The sequence below is a fragment of the Physella acuta genome, unplaced genomic scaffold, assembly GCF_028476545.2.
Source record: "Physella acuta isolate Inbredline_101_S28 unplaced genomic scaffold, ASM2847654v3 ptg000223l, whole genome shotgun sequence".
NCBI lineage: Eukaryota > Metazoa > Mollusca > Gastropoda > Physidae > Physella > Physella acuta.
In genome coordinates, this window is record NW_026731742.1 from 215,023 (window position 1) to 240,944 (window position 25,922).

At 41.8% G+C, this 25,922-nt stretch overlaps 1 protein-coding gene across 1 annotated transcript; it reads right to left on the reverse strand.

Annotated features, from left to right (window-relative positions):
- Window positions 1-4,390: 4,390 nt before the first annotated feature.
- On the reverse strand, window positions 4,391-25,732 carry LOC131937850 (protein FAM166B). Its single transcript, XM_059295530.1, has 7 exons — window positions 25,514-25,732; window positions 22,746-22,821; window positions 15,972-16,089; window positions 11,468-11,695; window positions 9,131-9,326; window positions 7,411-7,517; window positions 4,391-6,438 (listed from the first exon to the last, which is right to left on the reverse strand). The coding sequence occupies exons 1-7, from the start codon at window positions 25,597-25,599 to the stop codon at window positions 6,326-6,328; spliced, it is 924 nt and encodes a 307-aa protein (XP_059151513.1). The 5' UTR covers window positions 25,600-25,732; the 3' UTR covers window positions 4,391-6,325.
- Window positions 25,733-25,922: the final 190 nt, after the last annotated feature.

Consider the following 25,922-nt stretch of genomic DNA (forward strand, 5'->3'; position numbering starts at 1 on the left):
AGTTTTCAATAAAATACACCGTCCAGAAGCGTGAACAAAACACGGTCGAGTCTTGGGTCCCAGAAATACAATTTACTCACCGGCACCTGAACACGTGCTAAAGACGAGCAATTAGCGCAAAGTTTCCAGGAGGTAATGAAGGCCCAGCAGATGGCAGCACGAGATGCTGGAAGAAAAAAAAAGTGAGAAAATTAACAAAGCGCCTGCTCGCGCGTTGGTAGTCGAGAGCTGAGCTCCCAGCTGTTCCCACATCCAGGCTGGCTCGTGGCGAGGCCAGACACACTGGCATCTATATATATATATAAACATATACATATATATATATATATATATATATATATATATATATATATATATATATATATATATATATATATATATATATGTATATATATATATATATATAAACATACATAATGTGTGTGTGTGGCCAGAGCCCCATTGCCCAATTTCACTTCCGATTGAACGGTCATTTAAAAAAAATGACAAAAATATTCTAATTATTTTATTTGACTAGTTTCATCTGGTTACAATTTTGACGAGAGCAATCACATCCTTTTTTATAAGTCGACGAAAGTCAACATGTGCTTTTGTCTTCCTTGCTTGAGCCAGTGGAAGGTAAAAACCCAATGCTAGCCTGTGCTGGGAGCTGTCATCCATTGTAGCTGTCGTTTGGTAGCTGGGAGCTTTAGTGATGGATTCAAATGATTCTCTCACATAGTTTACTTAGCATGTGCATGTGCGACACGTACCAATAATGACTGACACGTGGCTGACACGCGCAGTGCGAGCCACGGTTCTCACAGTCCAGCGGTCACGTGACCTAGCACCTCAACCACGTGACATTTGCTCACACTCCCGTGGGTGCTATTGGGGACGTTAGCGGGGTCAGACAGGCACGTGGGGGGGGGGGGTCGTTTCCTCAAGTCAGGTACAGATTCCCTAGTCAAACGGACTCAATGACCCCTCTGGGAGCACGTAAAGAAACTGCCCCCCTCCCCCCCACACACTATAACAGAGATGACCTCTAGTACAATAGAGGTTGACTACTACTACTACAACAGACTGACCCCTACTACAACAGAAACTGACCCCTACTACAACAGAAACTGACCCCTACTACAACAGAAACTGACCCCTACTACAATACAAAATGACCCCTACTACAACAGAAACTGACCCCTACTACAACAGAAACTGACCCCTACTACAACAGAAACTGACCCCTACTACAACAGAAACTGACCCCTACTACAACAGAAACTGACCCCTACTACAACAGAAACTGACTCCTACTACAACAGAAACTGACCCCTACTACAACAGAAACTGACCCCTACTACAACAGAAACTGACTCCTACTACAACAGAAACTGACCCCTACTACAACAGACTGACCCCTACTACAACAGAAACTGACCCCTACTACAACAGACTGACCCCTACTACAACAGAAACTGACCCCTACTACAACAGAAACTGACCCCTACTACAACAGAAACTGACCCCTACTACAACAGAAACTGACCCCTACTACAACAGAAACTGACCCCTACTACAACAGAAACTGACTCCTACTACAACAGAAACTGACCCCTACTACAACAGAAACTGACCCCTACTACAACAGAAACTGACCCCTACTACAACAGAAACTGACCCCTACTACAACAGAAACTGACCCCTACTACAACAGAAACTGACCCCTACTACAACAGAAACTGACCCCTACTACAACAGAAACGGACCCCTACTACAACAGACTGACCCCTACTACAACAGAAACTGACTCCTACTACAACAGAAACTGACCCCTACTACAACAGAAACTGACCCCTACTACAACAGACTGACCCCTACTACAACAGAAACTGACCACTACCACAACAGAAACTGACCCCTACTACAACAGAAACTGACCCCTACTACAACAGAAACTGACCCCTACTACAACAGAAACTGACCCCTACTACAACAGAAACTGACCCCTACTACAACAGAAACTGACCCCTACTACAACAGAAACTGACTCCTACTACAACAGAAACTGACCCCTACTACAACAGAAACTGACCCCTACTACAACAGAAACTGACCCCTACTACAACAGAAACTGACCCCTACTACAACAGAAACTGACCCCTACTACAACAGAAACTGACCCCTACTACAACAGAAACTGACCCCTACTACAACAGAAACTGACCCCTACTACAACAGAAACTGACCCCTACTACAACAGAAACTGACCCCTACTACAACAGAAACTGACCCCTACTACAACAGAAACTGACCCCTACTACAACAGAAACTGACCCCTACTACAACAGAAACTGACCCCTACTACAACAGAAACTGACCCCTACTACAACAGAAACTGACCCCTACTACAACAGAAACTGACCCCTACTACAACAGAAACTGACCCCTACTACAACAGAAACTGACCCCTACTACAACAGAAACTGACCCCTACTACAACAGAAACGGACCCCTACTACAACAGACTGACCCCTACTACAACAGAAACTGACTCCTACTACAACAGAAACTGACCCCTACTACAACAGAAACTGACCCCTACTACAACAGACTGACCCCTACTACAACAGAAACTGACCCCTACTACAACAGACTTACCCCTACTACAACAGAAACTGACCCCTACTACAACAGACTGACCCCTACTACAACAGAAACTGACCCCTACTACAACAGAAACTGACCCCTACTACAACAGACTTACCCCTACTACAACAGAAACTGACCCCTACTACAACAGACTTACCCCTACTACAACAGAAAATTCAGTTTATTAGTCGCTCGGGAAATTTTGTTTTGGGCTAAAGATATTTTTCCCAGCATGCCTTTCCTGACTTCAGATGATGACTCCAGTGGTGACTCCAGTGGTGACTCCAGTGGTGACTCCAGTGGTGACTCCAGTGGTGACTCCAGTGGTGACTTCAGATGATGACTCCAGTGGTGACTCCAGTGGTGACTCCAGTGGTGACTCCAGTGGTGACTCCAGTGGTGACGAAACACTCTGACGCTTCTCTAACCGAACTAAAAAAAAGTCTTTTGTCACGTGATGCCCCTCTAATACCTTTATAAATTGACTAGAGTACCTGCCAGGGTGACGGCCATCTCAACCACCTTATCCACGGCCCGTTTTATTCCTTCAGTTCAAACCCTAGTTTAGGCTTTTTAGCGCAATTTCCATACTGGCAAAAATTGCGTTTAATAACTCGTCATTTCTGGATGGATGGATGAATGTGTGTCCGCAGCTTTAAGTCGTATCTCCTCATCAACAAAGCAATATCGAGGACTAGTTCCAAAAGCAAATATGTTAAGCAAGTTCCAAGGATGATTGTGGGCCAAAAAATTCCCGGAATTCCTTCCTGAATTTCTCGGAAAAGCCAAAAAACCTAGAACAAATGCAGTTTTTGCTCCATATCTCGGCAACCAGACCACTTAGCGACTTGAAACATGTACCAATCGATTCCTGTCATAATTTAGAACAATATTGCTGAAGAAAGTTTTCAAAAATATCCTTTCGTTCGGTCACGAAAAATTAATTAAGAACATTTAAACTGAGCATCGTGTAGGCCTAGGATGATTTAAACTGAGCATCGTGTAGGAGTTTTATATATGTATTATATATAATATATTATATATCACATATTATATATTATAAAACGTTCAATTTGGCGCCCACCCCCATATATTCTTTATATTTATAATGCAAAACTGCAGCTAAAATGAGCTTTTCAATTTTTTCCAACCCATTTTGGCGCCCCCTAGGGTCGGCGCCCGGGGACATATGTACCCAACAGTTTCTTATCGACCCCCCCCCCCCTTTTTTTTTAAAAAATATTCTTTGAGGTTGTAGACTATGAGATCCTGTAAAAAACGTGTTGTAACTTGGAAAAATCATTAGAGGGTCGAGTTGTTATGTGAGAATGAGGCAGATTTTCAAAACAATTTTACTGAGGCTTTTTCTGTCTGGTTTTTTCCAAGAAAACTTTGTTCATTCCATCAGCCAAATGGGAAAACTGATGTAAAGACATTCAACTCATACAAAGACATTCAACTCATACAAAGACATTCAACTCATACAAAGACATTCAATGAATACAAAGACATTCAACTCATACAAAGACATTCAACTCATACAAAGACATTCAATGAATACAAAGACATTCAACTCATACAAAGACATTCAACTCATACAAAGACATTCAATGAATACAAAGGCATTCAATGAATACAAAGACATTCAATGAATACAAAGACATTCAATAAATACAAAGACATTCAATGAATACAAAGACATTCAATGAATACAAAGACATTCAATGAATACAAAGACATTCAACTCAATTCAATGAAATCATTTTCATCATGAGATTTTTATTAATACTGTAGCTTGAGGGGTGACACATATTTTGTGCAAAGAGCAGATGTATAAAAATTTGGCTGAAAATTGTTAATCACACATTGTCAAAGCACACTTGTTAAAAGATAATAAACTAGTTGAAATATGAGACCCAAATTGTAAATTTAAAAACATTTACAAAGCGATCTTAGCTAACATCCATTAAAAGGCCAATCAAATTGTAAAGCTTAAATGCTGACACGGGAGCTGAAATGTTTTTGTTTACAAATGGTTTAGAAAGTTTTTGTTTACAAATGGTTTAGATAGTTTTTGTTTACAAATGGTTTAGAAAGTTTTTGTTTACAAATGGTTTAGAAAGTTTTTGTTTACAAATGGTATCGAAAATTTTTGTTTACAAATAGTTTAGAAAGTTTTTGTTTACAAATGGTTTAGAAAATTTTTGTTTACAAATGGTTTAGAAAGTTTTTGTTTACAAATGATTTAGAAAGTTTTTGTTTACAAATGGTTTAGAAATTTTTTGTTTACAAATGGTTTAGAAAGTTTTTGTTTACAAATGGTTTAGAAATTTTTTTTGTGTACAAATGGTTTAGAAAGTTTTTGTTTATCAATGGTTTAGAAAGTCTTTTTTCACAAATGGTTTAGAAAGTTTTTATTTACAAATTGTTTAGAAAGTTTTTGTTTACAAATGGTTTAAAAAGTTTTTGTTTACAAATGGTTTAGAAAGATTTTTTATTTACAAATGGTTTAAATTGATACGTTGAACTTACTAAGACCAAATAGAGCGTATCAATAATACTGCATTTTTGATTGACCACTAAATCCATTCATTGATCACTAAATTTATCAATTAGATCAAACAAAGTTTATCAATTAGACACCATTTAATAATATTGAGACCCTCTTAAAATTGATTACTCAAAGGATTCATTAATGAGACCCCCTTAAAGTTGATTACTTTGTGAGTAGAAAAAAAACATTGGTTAATGCTGATATTTGAATTCAATAGAAAAAACAAAGAGTGAAAAACTGTGCAAGTTTTGAGCATATTTTTGTTTCTAGACAATTTTTGTGATGACATCACTTGGGTCACACAACATGAGGTGACATGATATAGAGTTTGTGTTGGTGACACCACCATTAGGTGACACCAGCAGATGACACCAGCAGATGACACCACCATTAGGTGACACCACCAGATGACACCACCATTAGGTGACACCAGCAGATGACACCAGCAGATGACACCAGCAGATGACACCACCATTAGGTGACACCAGCAGATGACACCAGCAGATGACACCAGCAGATGACACCAGCAGGTGACACCACCAGATGACACCAGCAGATGACACCAGCAGATGACACCACCATTAGGTGACACCAGCAGATGACACCAGCAGATGACACCAGCAGGTGACACCACCAGATGACACCAGCAGATGACACCAGCAGATGACACCACCATTAGGTGACACCAGCAGGTAACACCAGCAGATGACACCAGCAGATGACACCAGCAGATGACACCAGCAGATGACACCACCATTAGGTGACACCACCAGATGACACCACCATTAGGTGACACCAACAGATGACACCACCAGATGACACCACCAGATGACACCAGCAGATGACACCACTCTAAACAATCGTTGCTACTCACTGAGAGACAATACATGGACACACAAATATTTTTGTTAAGAAAAAAATCTCTGGCTAGCTATGTGGCCTGTATTTACACCACGAGCTGGCTGTTGATGGCTAGCAGACGACCCACTCCCTCCCTTGATGAAACAAGCATGACTGGCGGCTCCACTCTAATCTCTTCAGCAAGGTGTAGGGCAAAATGAAGTTCCCACCTAATCCAGCTACAAAAACAAATTTGGCTTCATTTTGGCTTTTTCTGTAACATTTTTCTGGCAAGTTGACTTATGCGAAAGTTTTTGAGCGCACAAAGGCACCAAAGTTGGGGGCTTGGTGGGCGCAGACCTCTAGCGAACGGGTCTCGTCTCCATAGGTGTTGCCAAACACATATCTGCGCTCTGAGGATGCAGGGGGGGGGGGGGATTCAATTTTAATCTGCATACAATTGACGTGTGATCACATGACGTTCTATTTAAAGAAAAACTGCGATAGAATGTCTAGACACTTACGTGGTATGTAGCCTGTGTACTTGGGGAGAATGTCTAGACACTTACGTGGTATGTAGCTTGTGTACTTGGGGAGAATGTCTAGACACTTACGTGGTATGTAGCTTGTGTACTTGGGGAGAATGTCTAGACACTTACGTGGTATGTAGCCTGTGTACTTGGACACTTACGTGGTATGTAGCCTGTGTACTTGGGGAGAATGTCTAGACACTTACGTGGTATGTAGCCTGTGTACTTTGGGAGAATGTCTAGACACTTACGTGGTATGTAGCTTGTGTACTTTGGGAGAATGTCTAGACACTTACGTGGTATGTAGCCTGTGTACTTTGGGAGAATGTCTAGACACTTACGTGGTATGTAGCTTGTGTACTTTGGGAGAATGTCTAGACACTTACGTGGTATGTAGCCTGTGTACTTTGGGAGAATGTCTAGACACTTACGTGGTATGTAGCTTGTGTACTTTGGGAGAATGTCTAGACACTTACGTGGTATGTAGCCTGTGTACTTTGGGAGAATGTCTAGACACTTACGTGGTATGTAGCTTGTGTACTTTGGGAGAATGTCTAGACACTTACGTGGTATGTAGCCTGTGTACTTGGACACTTACGTGGTATGTAGCCTGTGTACTTTGGGAGAATGTCTAGACACTTACGTGGTATGTAGCTTGTGTACTTTGGGAGAATGTCTAGACACTTACGTGGTATGTAGCCTGTGTACTTTGGGAGAATGTCTAGACACTTACGTGGTATGTAGCTTGTGTACTTTGGGAGAATGTCTAGACACTTACGTGGTATGTAGCCTGTGTACTTTGGGAGAATGTCTAGACACTTACGTGGTATGTAGCCTGTGTACTTGGACACTTACGTGGTATGTAGCCTGTGTACTTGGGGATCATCCCGTCCCTCATGTAGATACGTGTGCTGTAGTCGAGGCCGGGCCGCGTGCTTGAGGTGGTGAAATCAACTGGAGGACTGAGGGGAAAGATGGCACGCACTCATAGATGGGTGGGGGGGGGGGGGGAGAATTGGCGGTGGGAGTTAGCGGGTGGGTGGGGGGGACAATAGAAGTTCAAAAGTAAATAGAGTTCCCATTTTAGACCGTACGATCTATATGGCAGGTGAAGTAGAGTTCATATGTTTTTCGACCTCTGGTGTGGTCAGCACTATGCCTTTACTTTTTCCCAACATAAGTCAGGTACCCATAAGAGCTGGATGGGCTCAGGGATCTCCTACAGTCAAAAGGCCAAGATCTGAACTCGAGACCTAGTAGTCGAGCGCTCTACTACTCTACCACATTGCCCCTTAAGATAGCGTGAGAAAAATATTATTGTAGGGGGGGGGGGGGGAGTCAACAGGATGATAGGGTCAACTAAATGTAATAAATATGTTGAAGTCACGTGTCAGCTGTTACCTGTCTGTGTCACCTGTCACATGTCTACGTCAAATGTTACCTGTCTACGCAAGTGTTACCTGTCTACGTCAAGTGTTACCTGTCTACCTCAAATGTTACCTGTCTACGTCAAATGTTACCTGTCTACGTCAAGTGTTACCTGTCTACGTCAAATGTTACCTGTCTACGTCAAGTGTTACCTGTCTGTGTCAAATGTTACCTGTCTACGTCAAGTGTTACCTGTCTACGTCAAGTGTTACCTGTCTACGTCAAATGTTACCTGTCTACGTCAAATGTTACCTGTCTACGTCAAATGTTACCTGTCTATGTCAAGTGTTACCTGTCTACGTCAAGTGTTACCTGTCTACGTCAAATGTTACCTGTCTATGTCAAGTGTTACCTGTCTACGTCAAGTGTTACCTGTCTACGTCAAATGTTACCTGTCTGTGTCAAGTGTTACCTGTCTACGTCAAGTGTTACCTGTCTGTGTCAAATGTTACCTGCCTGTGTCAAATGTTACCTGTCTATGTCAAGTGTTACCTGTCTACGTCAAGTGTTACCTGTCTACGTCAAGTGTTACCTGTCTACGTCAAGTGTTACCTGTCTACGTCAAGTGTTACCTGTCTACGTCAAGTGTTACCTGTCTACGTCAAGTGTTACCTGTCTACGTCAAGTGTTACCTGTCTACGCAAGTGTTACCTGTCTTCATCGAGTGTTACCTGTCTGTGTCAAGTGTTACCTGTCTACGTCAAGTGTTACCTGTCTGTGTCAAATGTACCTGTCTGTGTCAAATGTTACCTGTCTATGTCAAGTGTTACCTGTCTATGTCAAGTGTTACCTGTCTACGTCAAGTGTTACCTGTCTACGTCAAGTGTTACCTGTCTACGTCAAGTGTTACCTGTCTACGCAAGTGTTACCTGTCTTCATCGAGTGTTACCTGTCTGTGTCAAGTGTTACCTGTCTACGTCAAGTGTTACCTGTCTACGTCAAGTGTTACCTGTCTGTGTCAAATGTACCTGTCTGTGTCAAATGTTACCTGTCTATGTCAAGTGTTACCTGTCTATGTCAAGTGTTACCTGTCTACGTCAAGTGTTACCTGTCTACATCAAGTGTTACCTGTCTACGTCAAGTGTTACCTGTCTACGCAAGTGTTACCTGTCTTCATCGAGTGTTACCTGTCTACGTTAAATGTTACCTGTCTATTGTGATTGGCCGGACGGGCGTGGAGTGGTTGATCAGCCTGTTGTGGTTCTGCTCTCGTATAAAAAGGTCAAGGCCACTGTTTGTGGCACGGTTGTATCTCTGTCCTAGGGCCACCTCTGTGGGGAACACCCTGGGGACGAATCCTTGGTAGCCGGGGATCGGAGGTTCTCTCAGGGGTCTTTTGTTGGCTGGACAAAGTGGGGCATTGATAAAATGGGCATTGACAACATGGGCATTGACAAATTGGGCACTGACAAGTTGGGCACTGACAAGTTGGGCACTGACAAGTTGGGCACTCACAAGTAGACATTGACAAGATGGGCACTGACAATTTGGGCACTGACAAGTAGACATTGACAAGATGGGCATTGACAAGATGGGCATTGACAAGTTGGGCACTGACAATTTGGGCACTGACAAGTAGACATTGACAAGATGGGCATTGACAAGTAGACATTGACAAAATGGGCACTGACAAGTTGGGCATTGACAAGTAGTCATTGACAAAATGGGCATTGACAAAATGGGCACTGACAAGTTGGGCATTGACAAAATGGGCACTGACAATTTGGGCACTGACAAGTAGACATTGACAAGATGGGCATTGACAAGATGGGCATTGACAAGTTGGGCACTGACAATTTGGGCACTGACAAGTAGACATTGACAAGATGGGCATTGACAAGTAGACATTGACAAAATGGGCACTGACAAGTTGGGCATTGACAAGTAGTCATTGACAAGATGGGCATTGATAAGTTGGGCATTGATAAGTTAGGCATTGACAAAATGGGCATTGACAGGTTGGGCATTGATAAATCGGGCATTGACAAGTTGGGCATTGACTTTTTTGAGTGGGGCTATTAATAAATTGAGCACTGATAAGTTCACCTCACCACTCACCACCTTCTCATTAATAAAAGGTGACCTACTCAACAAATCAAGGTGACCTCCACCAATCAAGGTGACCTACTCACCAATCAAGGTGACCTACTCCACCAATCAAGGTGACCTACTCACCAATCAAGGTGACCTACTTCACCAATCAAGATGACCTACTCAACCAATCAAGGTGACCTACTCCACCAATCAAGGTGACCTACTCCACCAATCAAGATGACCTACTCAACCAATCAAGGTGACCTACTCCACCAATCAAGGTGACCTACTCCACCGATCAAGGTGACCTACTTCACCAATCAAGGTGACCTACTCACCAATCAAGGTGACCTACTCAACCAATCAAGGTGACCTACTCACCAATCAAGGTGACCTACTCACCAATCAAGGTGACCTACTCCACCAATCAAGGTGACCTACTCACCAATCAAGGTGACCTACTCCACCAATCAAGGTGACCTACTCACCAATCAAGGTGACCTACTCACCAATCAAGATGACATACTCACCAACCAAGGTGACCTACTCCACCAATCAAGGTGACCTACTCCACCAATCAAGGTGACCTACTCACCAATCAAGGTGACCTACTCACCAATCAAGGTGGCCTACTCATCAATCAAGGTGACCTCCACCAATCAAGATGACCTACTCAACCAATCAAGGTGGCCTACTCCACCAATCAAGGTGACCTACTCACCAATCAAGGTGACCTACTCCACCAATCAAGGTGACCTACTCACCAATCAAGGTGACCTACTCCACCAATCAAGGTGACCTACTCACCAATCAAGGTGACCTACTTCACCAATCAAGGTGACCTACTCAACCAATCAAGATGACCTACTCAACCAATCAAGGTGGCCTACTCATCAATCAAGGTGACCTCCACCAATCAAGGTGACCTACTCAACCAATCAAGGTGACCTACTCACCAATCAAGATGACCTACTCCACTAATCAAGGTGACCTCCACCAATCAAGGTGACCTACTCACCAATCAAGGTGACCTACTCACCAATCAATGTGACCTACTCACCAATCAAGGTGACCTACTCCACCAATCAAGATGACCTACTCCACTAATCAAGGTGACCTCCACCAATCAAGGTGACCTACTCCACCAATCAAGGTGACCTACTCACCAATCAAGATGACCTACTCCACCAATCAAGATGACCTACTCCACTAATCAAGGTGACCTCCACCAATCAAGGTGACCTCCACCAATCAAGGTGACCTACTCACCAATCAAGGTGACCTACTCACCAATCAAGGTGACCTCCACCAATCAAGGTGACCTCCACCAATCAAGGTGACCTACTCACCAATCAAGGTGACCTACTCACCAATCAAGGTGACCTCCACCAATCAAGGTGACCTCCACCAATCAAGGTGACCTACTCGCCAATCAAGGTGACCTACTCACCAATCAAGGTGGCCTGAATGGGGTGGGTATCTCTGTATGTGTTGAGCTTGTCCTTGACATCGGGGTCATGTGAGATGGCCGTGAGACGTGGGTTGGCGCTCGTGTGACGTAACAGCTCGTACTGCTTGTCTGCGTGGCTGTCTCGACTCGTCAGGAAGTTGCCGATGCTGACGTCACAGTCGTGCCTGTAGGTGCCGCCAAACTTGAACATCAGGCGAGGGACGTAGCCTTAAGACATGAGTGGTTCGTGTGGTCACTTTATGCAGTCACTTCATGCAGTCACTTCATTCAGTCACTTCATGCAGTCACTTCATTCAGTCACTTCATGCAGTCACTTCATGCAGTCACTTCATGCAGTCACTTCATGCAGTCACTTTATGCAGTCACTTCATGCAGTCACTTCACGCAGTCAAATAATGCAGTCACTTCATGAATCCATTTCATTCAGTCACTTCATTCAGTCATTCCATGCAGCCATTTCATGCAATCAAATCATTCAGTCACTTCATGCAGTCACTTCATTCAGTCACTTTATGCAGTCACTTCACTTCATGCAGTCACTTCATGCAGTCACTTCATGCAGTCACTTCATGCAGTCACTTCATGCAGTCACTTCATGCAGTCACTTCATGCAGTCACTTCATGCAGTCACTTCATGCAGTCACTTCATGCAGTCACTTCATGAATCCATTTCATTCAGTCACTTCATTCAGTCATTCCATGCAGCCATTTCATGCAATCAAATCATTCAGTCACTTCATGCAGTCACTTCATTCAGTCACTTTATGCAGTCACTTCACTTCATGCAGTCACTTCATGCAGTCACTTCACTTCATGCAGTCACTTCATGCAGTCACTTCACTTCATGCAGTCACTTCATGCAGTCACTTCATGCAGTCACTTCATGCAGTCACTTCATGCAGTCACTTCATTCAGTCACTTCATGCAATGGACGGCTGTGATGGGGCCGGGAGGAAGACGCCGTGACGTCATATGAAATCACGGAGAAGGGGCGGTAATGTTACTATAAACAGTAGCAGGGGATTGTAGTGGCTATAAATAGTGGCATGGGAATGTAGTATTTGGCTGGAAATTTGAGTCGGAAAACTATTATAATAAGTCACAAAAAGGAGCCTATTAAAAAACAGAAATAAAGAAGATTTTTTTTTTTAATTTGATTTTTATTTATTTCTAAAAGCTGACCTAAGTATACTTTGATCCCCTCCCTGCCCCACTCCTCCACTTGTATATTAGCCAACGATTCCCACGCCGCTACCTTCCACATTCACCTGGCCATCCCGCCCACGATATACCATGGGGATTCTCCCCCACCCCCAGTCCCACCTTGCCCACAGATCGCTCTTCTCGATTCTCACAGGTGATGTATGGATGGAAGGCAGGAACGGCGGGGATTGGGGGGGGGGGGGGAGAGGGAGGGGTGTTCGCTTTCAAGTTTAAACTCAAGTTAGTATGAATTTAATTCAGTATTCACCAGATATACAAGAACACTCTGTATGCTTGCTATATACCCCACTATTCTGTATGTTTGCTATTTACCCAATTATTGTGTACGTTTGCTATTTGCCGCACTATTCTGTATGTTCGCTATTTACTCCACAATACCGTGTTTGCTATTTACCCACAATTCTATATGCTTGCTATTTACCGCACAATTCTGTTTGCTATTTACCCCACAATTCTGTTTGCTATTTACCCCACAATTCTGTTTGCTATTTACCCCACAGTTTTGTACTTTTGCTTTTACAACACAATTCTGTATGTTTGCTATTTACCCCACAATTATGTGTTTGCTATTTACCCCACAATTCGGTATGTTTGCTATTTACCCCACAGTTTTGTACTTTTGCTTTTACAACACAATTCTGTATGTTTGCTATTTACCCCACAATTATGTGTTTGCTATTTACCCCACCATTGGGACTTTGCCAGCCCGCCTCGAATGTTAATTACCCGACCAATCAGAACGCGGGTGTGTCAAGTGTTGGCTCCACCTGCCAGCTTTTAAAGAGAACATTTGTGTATTGCCATGGGAAGAAGTACCCCCACATGTTTTTAAAAGTTTTCATAAACAAGAAGAAGAGTAGATGATAATTGGACTCATAACGAAAATCAAAGATAAAATGTAAAAGCTCTGCCGTGGAGGAAGGGCCACTACTCTGCTCTAGGATAAAAAACAAACAGCCATTATTTCAGTCGTAAAGCTGTCCACCCGTCTAGACAAACTTGCTGGTAAACATGAGCTTCAGGCTAGAGTCAACTTCATTGGTCACACAATTTCTTGATATAGCACTAGAGTAGTTTGTTGAATGAACATTTTTAAATGTAACATATAACCCATGTCTGCTTAATATCTACATACATAGATGTGTATGTGTGTGTGAGGGGGGGGGGCATCTCCCGACTAAGGATAAAAGACATTCACATACCCAGCCTGTATTAAATCAGAAGTTACTCAAATGTAAGGATAAAAGCCCCACACGCCTGTAATGTAAGCCCCACACACCTGTAAGCCCCACACGCCTTTAATGTAAGCCCCACACGCCTTTAATGTAAGCCCCACACAACTGTAAGCCCCACACACCTGTAAGCCCCACACACCTGTAAGCCCCACACACCTGTAAGCCCCACACGCCTGTAATGTAAGCCCCACACACATGTAAGCCCCACACACCTGTAAGCCCCACACACCTGTAAGCCCCACACACCTGTAAGCCCCACACCTGTAAGCCCCACACACCTGTAAGCCCCACACACCTGTAAGCCCCACACACCTGTAAGCCCCACACACCTGTAAGCCCCACACACCTGTAAGCCCCACACGCCTGTAATGTAAGCCCCACACACCTGTAAGCCCCACACACCTGTAAGCCCCACACACCTGTAATGTAAGCCCCACACACATGTAAGCCCCACACGCCTGTAAGCCTCACACACATGTAAGCCCCACACACATGTAAGCCCCACACACCTGTAATGTAAGCCCCACACACCTGTAAGCCCCACACGCCTTTAATGTAAGCCCCACACACCTGTAAGCCCCACACACCTGTAATGTAAGCCCCACACACCTGTAAGCCCCACACACCTGTAATGTAAGCCCCACACACCTGTAATGTAAGCCCCACACGCCTTTAATGTAAGCCCCACACACCTGTAAGCCCCACACACCTGTAAGCCCCACACACCTGTAAGCCCCACACGCCTGTAATGTAAGCCCCACACACCTGTAAGCCCCACACACCTGTAATGTAAGCCCCACACACCTGTAAGCCCCACACACCTGTAATGTAAGCCCCACACACCTGTAAGCCCCACACACCTGTAAGCCCCACACACCTGTAAGCCCCACACACCTGTAAGCCCCACACACCTGTAAGCCCCACACACCTGTAATGTAAGCCCTACACACCTGTAAGCCCCACACACCTGTAAGCCCCACACACCTGTTAGCCCCACACACCTGTAATGTAAGCCCCACACACCTGTAATGTAAGCCCCACACGCCTGTAATGTAAGCCCCACACACCTGTAAGCCCCACACACCTGTAAGCCCCACACACCTGTAATGTAAGCCCCACACACCTGTAAGCCCCACACACCTGTAAGCCCCACACACCTGTAAGCCCCACACACCTGTAAGCCCCACACGCCTGTAATGTAAGCCCCACACACCTGTAAGCCCCACACACCTGTAAGCCCCACACACCTGTAATGTAAGCCCCACACACATGTAAGCCCCACACGCCTGTAAGCCCCACACACCTGTAAGCCTCACACACATGTAAGCCCCACACACATGTAAGCCCCACACACCTGTAATGTAAGCCCCACACACCTGTAAGCCCCACACGCCTTTAATGTAAGCCCCACACACCTGTAAGCCCCACACACCTGTAATGTAAGCCCCACACACCTGTAAGCCCCACACACCTTTAATGTAAGCCCCACACACCTGTAATGTAAGCCCCACACACCTGTAAGCCCCACACGCCTGTAATGTAAGCCCCACACACCTGTAATGTAAGCCCCACACACCTGTAATGTAAGCCCCACACGCCTTTAATGTAAGCCCCACACACCTGTAAGCCCCACACACCTGTAAGCCCCACACACCTGTAAGCCCCACACGCCTGTAATGTAAGCCCCACACACCTGTAAGCCCCACACACCTGTAAGCATCACACACCTGTAATGTAAGCCCCACACACCTGTAAGCCCCACACACCTGTAAGCCCCACACACCTGTAAGCCCCACACGCCTGTAATGTAAGCCCCACACACCTGTAAGCCCCACACACCTGTAAGCCCCACACACCTGTAAGCCCCACACAGCTGTAATGTAAGCCCCACACACCTGTAATGTAAGCCCTACACACCTGTAAGCCCCACACACCTGTAAGCCCCACACACCTGTAAGCCCCACACGCCTGTAATGTAAGCCCCACACACCTGTAAGCCCCACACACCTGTAAGCCCCCCTCACCTGTGTAGCCCGGTACCATCTTCTCTGTGAACTTGTTGTCGCCATTGGTGAGAGGCAGCTGTTCCACCAGCTTCTCACACTCCTGCCCAGAACTTGTGTTTGTTTTCATGCCGTAGTCCTAAAATAGACATGAAGAAACATTTCGGATCCAAATAAAAAGCAAACGTCTGATTGGTTGCTTGAGAGATACGGACGGCTAACGACGTGACGTCGGCACGCACAGAGTTTCTAATTTATATAGAAAATATATACTTTTAACAGTGTCCGTCCCCCCCCCCACCAAAGAAAGTCTACCGCCCCCCCCCCCCCCCGAAAATTTCAAGTGCCCCCCCCCCCCCGGAGAAAAAAGTCTGGAAGAAACACTGGGCATGCTTGATCAACAGTTACTGGATTAAGTGAGGGGGGGGGGGGCAGTGGCTAAATGGATTTCTTAAAGAAAAGTCTGAAGTGTGATGTCACTTTTTGGTGGGTGACTTTTTGTAGAATTGGGGAGAGAAAAAAACCGCAAAGCACCATTTACTGAAATACTTTAGATAGTTCTAGATAAATAATCTATATATATAATTCTCTTCTGGGAGCCGTTAGAAAACAAGCTGCAAGCGCGCAACTTGCAGTCCCCTCTCTTCCTCTCTATCGCTACCCCCCCCCCCCCCCCCCACATGGTCAGGTGAGTTGTAGTTCACGCTAAATGTTTAGTTTGGTGACGGCTATTAGGGGCAGATAATTCAGTTTGAAACTATTTTAAACTTAGAGGAGGTAACTAAGAGGAGGCTGCTTTCACGGGGGGGGGGGGGGGGGGGCGGGGGAATTGGGGGTTTAGTGTTTTAAAGCAAATATTTTCAGTGGCAGCATTGGTACTGTCGAATTCACAAATTATGAATTACTGAAAAGTAGAAAAAACAACTAAATAGCGACGTATGATATGCCGCGGGTCGGCTCGTAAATAATAATACCAATGGTTTATTTCAGGGGTCTCCAAACTTTTCAGTCCGAGGGCCGCATTAACTATCAAATTTCAGTTAGAGGGCCAGTTATTTCCAGGCATTTCTCTGGGCAAAGATCCTCGGCCATCATCAACAAACGTTTTTTCCGTGGACAAAAAGATTTCCGCGGGCCGGATGAGAGGACATCGCGGGCCGCATCCGGCCCGCGGGCCGTAGTTTGGAGACCCCTGGTTTATTTGAAAGTGTCTTATGTTATATCCGCCTGTAGGTCTACTTAAAAATCGATTTCACTAACGTTAATGTCTTCAATGTTGAGAGAGGGTTATTTCCCCTAAGATTAACGGGGTGTCGAGTGATCTCCCTGTCCGATTAACTGAATGGATTGCTCTATTCGATAAGGCCTGGATCGAAAGCATATCAGATCAGATAACTATAGGTTGTTTGTCTTTGACTATAAATTTGGAGTGGCTTCCACTTCAGATGCCGCCCCCGTCTGACTGCATGTAGTGACTGCATGTAGTGACTGCATGAACTGACTGCATGAAGTGACTGAATGATTTGACTGCATGAAGTGACTGCATGAAGTGACTGAATGAAATGACCGCATGAAGTGACTGCATGGAGTGTGTTTGTAGAGTATTTTTTTAGGGTTAAAAAAACTAAATGCGATTAAAATATAGTTGTGTTGTTTTCGATCAAAGAAACCTAACAAAAAGTAGATTCATAGAGTGGAGAGGATGTTGACGTCAGTGTCACGTCACATTAATTTCCCTTAGGGATCGTCCATAAATGACGTCACACTCGTAGGGGGGAGGGGGTCCGTAATTGTGTGACGGTATGTGATGAGGGGGAGAGGGGGGTTTAGATGGTGTGACGTCACACTTTTGCATTATTAAAAAAAAAAGCAATGTTAGAAAACGAGTTTTAGCCGTTATTTCGCGTTTTAGAAAACTGTTTTAATAAATTGTAATAAAAATTGATTAAAATACTCTATGTTGACAGAGTTCAGACAAGATTTTGGTAAAATATTGATGTTTTAGGAAAAATTCAATTGCAGATGTGAGGGTCGTTGTAGGCTGAGGTGTGACGTCATTTTTTTGGGGGGGGGGGGTCTGGCTTATTGTGAAATGTGTGCAGGAGGGGAGGGGGGGGGGGTTAGAACGTCCAAAAAGCCTGACGTCATTTATGTCGAGAGTTGATTGACGGGTGGCCAAGTCTTTTAGCGCCCTCTAACGTCGGACACGACATGGCCAGCGATCAGGTTTATATTGGATGGGCTCGGTGGAATATCTTCATTTAATTAAACGAAAATAAAAGATCTTTTCTATTCACCAACAAGCCCAATATTGTTGCTTAAATTTCTACAATTCTAGCAAAAGATCGAAAAGAGAGAAAATTCCTCCAACCCTAGGAGACTTACACCGCTTACTATTTTTGTTTTTAATTACTTGAGAATTCTTCTAGCACTTGAATGAAATTGACTCGCACCTGTCGCAGTCTTGTCTTAGATCTAGAGTGGGTTCTTTAAAAAAAAAAAGTTTCTGGGGCTACGCTTTTTCTCCCATCTTACCGGAACAAAAAAAAACTTACATTTTTTTTTTTTTTCAAAAAACGCTGAGTTCCGAGGCCGGTTTAATTTTTTCAAAATTTTAATTTCAAATGTCAAAACTTTGGCAGGTACAAACAAGTTTCAAGAAAATAATTTTGAAATACGTAGACCTAGATCTATTTATTTGTATCCAGTTCATGACTTCTAGAGCAAGCTATCTGCAAATATTTACACAAAAAGTTGAAATGACTTTTTAGCAGCGACCCGACTGATGGGAGATTTGGAGATTTAGGCTCAGCTCTAACTTGGCCTAGGTTGTTTAGGCTCAGCTCTAACTTGGCCTAGGTTGTTTAGGCTCAGCTCTAACTTGGCCTAGGTTGTTTAGGCTCAGCTCTAACTTGGCCTAGGTTGTTTAGGCCAGAGTTTCTTCCAGGCATCTCTTCGGGGGGGGGGGGGGGAGCCCAGAATTTTTTTTACCGCCCCCCCCCCCCCGAACGAAATGAAATTTATATAATTTATATAGAAAATATATACTTTTAACAGTGTCCGCCCCCCCCCCCCCCGAAGAAAGTTTACCGCCCCCCCCCACCCCCGCCCCGAAGATTTTAAGTGCCCCCCCTCCCCGGAGAAGAAAGTCTGGAAGAAACACTGGCGTCACTGGTTTAGGCTCAGCTCTAACTTGGCCTAGGTTGTTGGATCTAGATTTAGGTGGTTAATGCAAGTTTACACTTTATATACTAGATACTAGATCTGACTCTGAATGTGATCTACCTGTTATATTAGCATGTCATTAGAGTTGTTCTAGATTTAGGCTGTGATATAGCCTAGCATGTCATTAGGGTTGTTCTAGATTTAGGCTGTGATATAGCCTAGCATGTCATTAGGGTTGTTCTAGATTTAGGCTGTGATATAGCCTAGCATGTCATTAGAGTTGTTCTAGATTTAGGCTGTGATATAGCCTAGCATGTCATTTGGGTTGTTCTAGATTTAGGCTGTGATATAGCCTAGCATGTCATTTGGGTTGTTCTAGATTTAGGCTGTGATATAGCCTAGCATGTCATTTGGGTTGTTCTAGATTTAGGCTGTGATATAGCCTAGCATGTCATTTGAGTTGTTCTAGATTTAGGCTGTGATATAGCCTAGCATGTCATTTGGGTTGTTCTAGATTTAGGCTGTGATATAGCCTAGCATGTCATTAGAGTTGTTCTAGATTTAGGCTGTGATATAGCCTAGCATGTCATTTGGGTTGTTCTAGATTTAGGCTGTGATATAGCCTAGCATGTCATTTGGGTTGTTCTAGATTTAGGCTGTGATATAGCCTAGCATGTCATTATAGTTGTTCTAGATTTAGGCTGTGATATAGCCTAGCATGTCATTAGAGTTGTTCTAGATTTAGGCTGTGATATAGCCTAGCATGTCATTAGGGTTGTTCTAGATTTAGGCTGTGATATAGCCTAGCATGTCATTAGAGTTGTTCTAGATTTAGGCTGTGATATAGCCTAGCATGTCATTAGAGTTGTTCTAGATTTAGGCTGTGATATAGCCTAGCATGTCATTTGAGTTGTTCTAGATTAAGGCTGTGATATAGCCTAGCATGTCATTTGGGTTGTTCTAGATTTAGGCTGTGATATAGCCTAGCATGTCATTAGAGTTGTTCTAGATTTAGGCTGTGATATAGCCTAGCATGTCATTTGGGTTGTTCTAGATTTAGGCTGTGATATAGCCTAGCATGTCATTTGAGTTGTTCTAGATTTAGGCTGTGATATAGCCTAGCATGTCATTTGGGTTGTTCTAGATTTAGGCTGTGATATAGCCTAGCATGTCATTAGAGTTGTTCTAGATTTAGTCTGTGATATAGCCTAGCATGTCATTTGGGTTGTTCTAGATTTAGGCTGTGATATAGCCTAGCATGTCATTTGGGTTGTTCTAGATTTAGGCTGTGATATAGCCTAGCATGTCATTATAGTTGTTCTAGATTTAGGCTGTGATATAGCCTAGCATGTCATTAGAGTTGTTCTAGATTTAGGCTGTGATATAGCCTAGCATGTCATTTGGGTTGTTCTAGATTTAGGCTGTGATATAGCCGTCTGGTGGACATGGTACAAGATACATAGATCTAAATCTATGTGTGGAGCCGCTAGCTCCGGTGTCACCCGGTGCAGCACCGAATGGTGTCACCCCCCCCCAATATATATATATATATATATATATATATATATATATATATATCTATATCTATCTATCTATATATATATATATATATATATATATATATAGTGTGTGTGTGTGTGTGTGTGTGTATAAGTATTTTTTTTTATGTATTCAAATTTTTTTGAAGCTACGCCCCTTTTGGGCTGAACTTTGTCCTCTTTTTTTTAATGGATAGGAAAATGAGAAACAGCGACAAAATACTTTTTAACAATGTTTGAATCTGCTTGAAGCACTTTACTTCTTATGGGTATACTATATTGGTAATCAAATTACTATAACTTTACATATTCCATTGCAGGGTAGCGCATGACTGCTAACTCCAAAAGTTTTGAGTTTGAACCACAGGACAGTTTGGCTATTTAATTAGCTTCAAATAGCAACCCATTAAAGAGAAAAAAAACTCCTAAATGAAACCTCTGCTGCCTTGTACATTGTTCTTGAAGGCTATGGAAGCAAAGCAGGTGCAAGTCAGAATCAACGGGCCATGTGGCTCATTTGTTGCCACATGATACTTATGGGAGGAAATATTTTAAAATGTTAACATTAAAAATAAAGAAGATAGCTGGATTGTTTGATTTGGGTTGTAGGGATAGTTGGGTTGTGGGGATAGCTGGGTTGTGGGGATAGCTGGGTTGTGGGGATAGCTGGGTTGTTTGATTTGGGTTGTGGGGATAGCCGGGTTGTGGGGATAGATGGGTTGTGGGAATAGTTGAGTTGTTTGATTAGAATTGTGCGGTTAGCTGGCTTGTTTGATTTAAGTTGTGTGGATAGCTGGGTTGTTTGATTTGGGTTGTGGGGATAGTTGGGTTGTTTGATTTGGGTTGTGGGGATAGTTAGGTTGTTTGATTTGGGTTGTGGGGATAGCTGGGTTGTTTGATTTGGGTTGTGGGGATAGTTGGGTTGTGGGGATAGTTAGGTTGTTTGATTTGGGTTGTGGGGATAGCTGGGTTGTTTGATTTGGGTTGTGGGGATAGATGGGTTGTGGGGATAGATGGGTTGTGGGGATAGATGGGTTGTGGGGATAGATGGGTTGTGGGAATAGTTGAGTTGTTTGATTAGAATTGTGTGGTTAGCTGGCTTGTTTGATTTGGGTTGTGGGGATAGCTGGGTTGTTTAATTTGGGTTGTGGGGATAGCTGGGTTGTTTAATTTGGGTTGTGGGGATAGCTGGGTTGTTTGATTTGGGTTGTGGGGATAGTTGGGTTGTGGGGATAGTTAGGTTGTTTGATTTGGGTTGTGGGGATAGCTGGGTTGTTTGATTTGGGTTGTGGGGATAGATGGGTTGTGGGGATAGATGGGTTGTGGGAATAGTTGAGTTGTTTGATTAGAATTGTGCGGTTAGCTGGCTTGTTTGATTTGGGTAGTGTGGATAGCAGGGTTGTTTGATTTGGGTTGTGGGGATAGCTGGGTTGTTTAATTTGGGTTGTGGGGATAGCTGGGTTGTTTAATTTGGGTTGTGGGAATAGTTGGGTTGTGGGGATAGCAGTGTTGTTTAATTTGGGTTGTGGGGATAGCTGGGTTGTTTGATTTGGGTTGTGGGGATAGTTGGGTTGTGGGGATAGTTAGGTTGTTTGATTTGGGTTGTGGGGATAGCTGGGTTGTTTGATTTGGGTTGTGGGGATAGATGGGTTGTGGGGATAGATGGGTTGTGGGGATAGATGGGTTGTGGGGATAGATGGGTTGTGGGAATAGTTGAGTTGTTTGATTAGAATTGTGCGGTTAGCTGGCTTGTTTGATTTGGGTTGTGTGAATAGCAGGATTGTTTGATTTGGGTTGTGGGGATTTTTGGGTTGTGGGAATAGTTAGGTTGTTTGATTTGGGTTGTGGGGATAGCTGGGTTGTTGTTTAATTTGGGTTGTGGGGATAGCAGGGTTGTTTAATTTGGGTTGTGGGGATAGCTGGGTTGTTGTTTGATTTGGGTTGTGGGGAGATCCCCCTCCCCCCCCCCCCCCCCCCCCCCCCCCCCAACATGAAAGTTTTGTTAGTTTGAACATTTTTTGTATGAGACATGATGGCATTAACAAAGCTAAAGCCATGTTTTGTATGAGACAATGATTTGATGTTTACAGACCTGACTGAGCGCGAGTGTTTCCGCTCCGTATGTGCTCCCTACTCGGTATTTCAACTGTGGGATGTAGCCTCTATATCTAAAGGTTTCAACACAGCAATGTCAAAACTTGTTCAACTCTGAACTCAACTTAGAGAGACGATAGTTAATTAAACAAAAACAAACCATCAAGGTTTTAGTATATTTATGTCTTTAAAATTTCATCTTTCTTTAAAGTTATTCTGTTATACATTTTTATCTTTCTTTAAAGTTATTCTGTCTATAAAATTTTGTTTAAAAAATATTTCTGGACCATTTGAGTTGAGCTAAATCATACAATGTTTGACTAGCCTGGCTACCTATTGCAATGTTTGATGCTGGTGATAGCAATACCTTGGCACTCAAGTATATCGTAATATTAATTATAGTCATAATTAATCTTTTTCATTTACCTTGATAGTATATGAAGGTAAAGTATGGTCAGTACTATGCCCAGCCACCTTTACATTCCCCAACTCAAGTCAGATACCAAATTAAATAATCAAATTTAAGACTTTTGTGTAAGTAATGGTGTGTATGTATATTACATCTAATGTCTATAATTAACTTAAAGAATCATGCATAAATTACATCAACACAAAAATAGGACATTTTCATTCTCCTCTTGAAGCATCCATTCAAAGCAAATAGCATTTTCACAGATCACAAGGGGACACTACTGGCTTACATCTTTACTGTTTAAACATATGGCATGCAATTGTATCTAATAAATTTAAATTATGTGATTCCATTTATTTATTTTTTAAATATTTACAGTGTTTGTAATAATGAAGAACCAAATGAGAATAGTCTTAAATTGTTCATGAAATTTTTAAAAAAATAATGTGCAGTGTTATTCAAGTTATTGAAATAAGTGTGCTAATAAAATGTTAACTGTGAAATATTTGTCTGACTCTTTAGTACTTTTAGTACAGTTAACTCATCAAAATTTGCAAAAAACAGTTTGGGTTTTTCTTTTCATCACTAAAAATGTAAAAACTCTTATGTGGGTTAGAAAAATATAATTTTATTTTAAATACTTTATTGGCAAACTTTTGAGTACAATTTGCTACAAAGTAGGTTTTCAGAAGATTGATCATTGATTTTCTGTACAGCTAATCAATGATGCTTGTCTTATGAAAGTGAAACTTCAGGTTAAAATTTAGGCTTGATGAAAATAAATAGAAATGTAGCCTTTAACACAAAAAGTTGATTTTCAAGTTCTCTTCATTTGTAAGTTTTATATCATTGATTCTTAAAATATGAAATATTCGAAGTTTTTAAAGCTTAAATTTTTTTTAAATCATTTTTTTACTGCTGCTAAAATTATTTTTATTAAAATTATTTTTGTCCATTTTCAACAATAATGTTGTATACATTCATTATGTCTAGAATGTTGTATTTTGAGTGAGGCATGTAAATATAAACAATATTTTTAATCTACTTGACAAGACACATTTTTGCCGCTAGGCCTACAGACTGCACAATTTCAATATAGTTAATAATAAATTGTTTTTAATGGACACCAGCGAGAAAAGTCTCAAAGGTATTTGAGAGGTGTATAAATTCATTTAAAAATCATGCACAGCGTAGTTACAATTAATATGGTTATAAAATCCTGTCTATCTGGTTTTTTTTCGGACTTTACTAAAGATTGGATGTATTTGATGTTTATAATATTTTCGGTAACTAAATAAAAATAAAAAAAAAAGCAAAAACAATTTGGTTTTCACGTGTAATGGCGACATAAACAATGGCATCCTGCTATTGGATAGGCCGCCATTGATTTTATTGTACACATTGTAAGCTAAAAATAGAAAACTAGGTCATGGGGTTTTAAATTTGCATTGTTATTTAAAAACTTGATCTGCAAAGTTTTGTAAACAAATAGTTATCGATCACTAAGTTACTGTACAGCCAATCAATATTTGTCTTACGAAAGTGAAACATCTGGTTATAACTTAGGCTTGATGAAAATAAATAGAAATGTAGCCTTAAACTCAACAAATTATTTTCAAGTTCTCTGGATTTGCAACTTTTATAGCATTTATTCTAAAAATATAAAATTTCTAAATTAATTTTAGGCTTAAGTTTTTATTTTTTATTTTTTTTTTACGGTCTAAATCTAAAAAGCACGTTTTTATTCCATGTCAACAACATTGGGGACGGAATCTCGTCAACTCGCTCGCCTCCATCGAGCTCAATTATTTTATTCATATATGTATGTATATATATATATATATATATATATATATATATATATATATATATATATATATATATATATATATATTAGGGGCCTATTTTAAATGTAGGTAGCCTATAAACTATAATAATTAATAATTTCAAGAGGATGAAAATGATTGAAAATGTCCTATTTTTATGTTGATATAATTTATGTATAGATATTAGATGTAATCAGTGCTTTTTCTTGTACAAAAAATAATCTTAATTTAGATCTAGATCTTAATGGTTCCAATTGTAATCTAAAGTTGTCTTTAACTTTAAAAATGATAAAAAGTCATTTTATTGATTAGGCCTCAGTCAGGCACTATGAATATATTTATAATATTAAATTATAAACTATTTAGGCCTACCTACTATTTATTACTTATTAGTAGATTTATCTATAAAGGTTAAAGATCTATATCACAAGATCAATATATTTTTTTTTAATTTAGGCCCTATTATTAGGCTATTAATTATATTTATAATAATAGGCCTACTATAATAATAATTAATTATTTTCTTACCCTGGGATTTCTGCCCCATCCTTAATGCCTGAAAATGCTCTTCTTTGTTCCAGAGTTGGACCTCCTCCAGTCGAAATCGAGGTCATTTTTTGATGAAAATGTTTTTCTCCGATATCGTTTTTACTACCCAAGACACCACAACTTCTACCTCAGCCACCACACAATCTTCACACCGTTGTTAACGCCGCCACTAGTGTTGCTATGATAACTAATTAATCCGGAACAGGGTATGAAAACTTTTGTATCGCTCAGATTATTTTTAACTCGCATTATAAAAAAAAATTCCTTTAGATTACACTTTTGGTAGTTTAATAATGAATTATTAGATCGAGGAAGATACATAGACTAATGATTGTTGTATTGAAATTTTAAAATCAATAGCTTATTTTATTATTGACTGTAAGTCCGG

Coding starts and splice junctions, on each gene's coding strand:
- LOC131937850 (XM_059295530.1), bottom strand. CDS start 25,599: ATGACCTCGATTTCGACTGGAGGAGGTCCAACTCTGGAACAAAGAAGA. Junction 11,696..15,971: donor GATGGTACCGGGCTACACAG/GTGAGGGGGGCT, acceptor TCATGTCTTAAG/GCTACGTCCCTCGCCTGATG. Junction 9,327..11,467: donor CATTCAGGCCACCTTGATTG/GTGAGTAGGTCA, acceptor CACTTTGTCCAG/CCAACAAAAGACCCCTGAGA.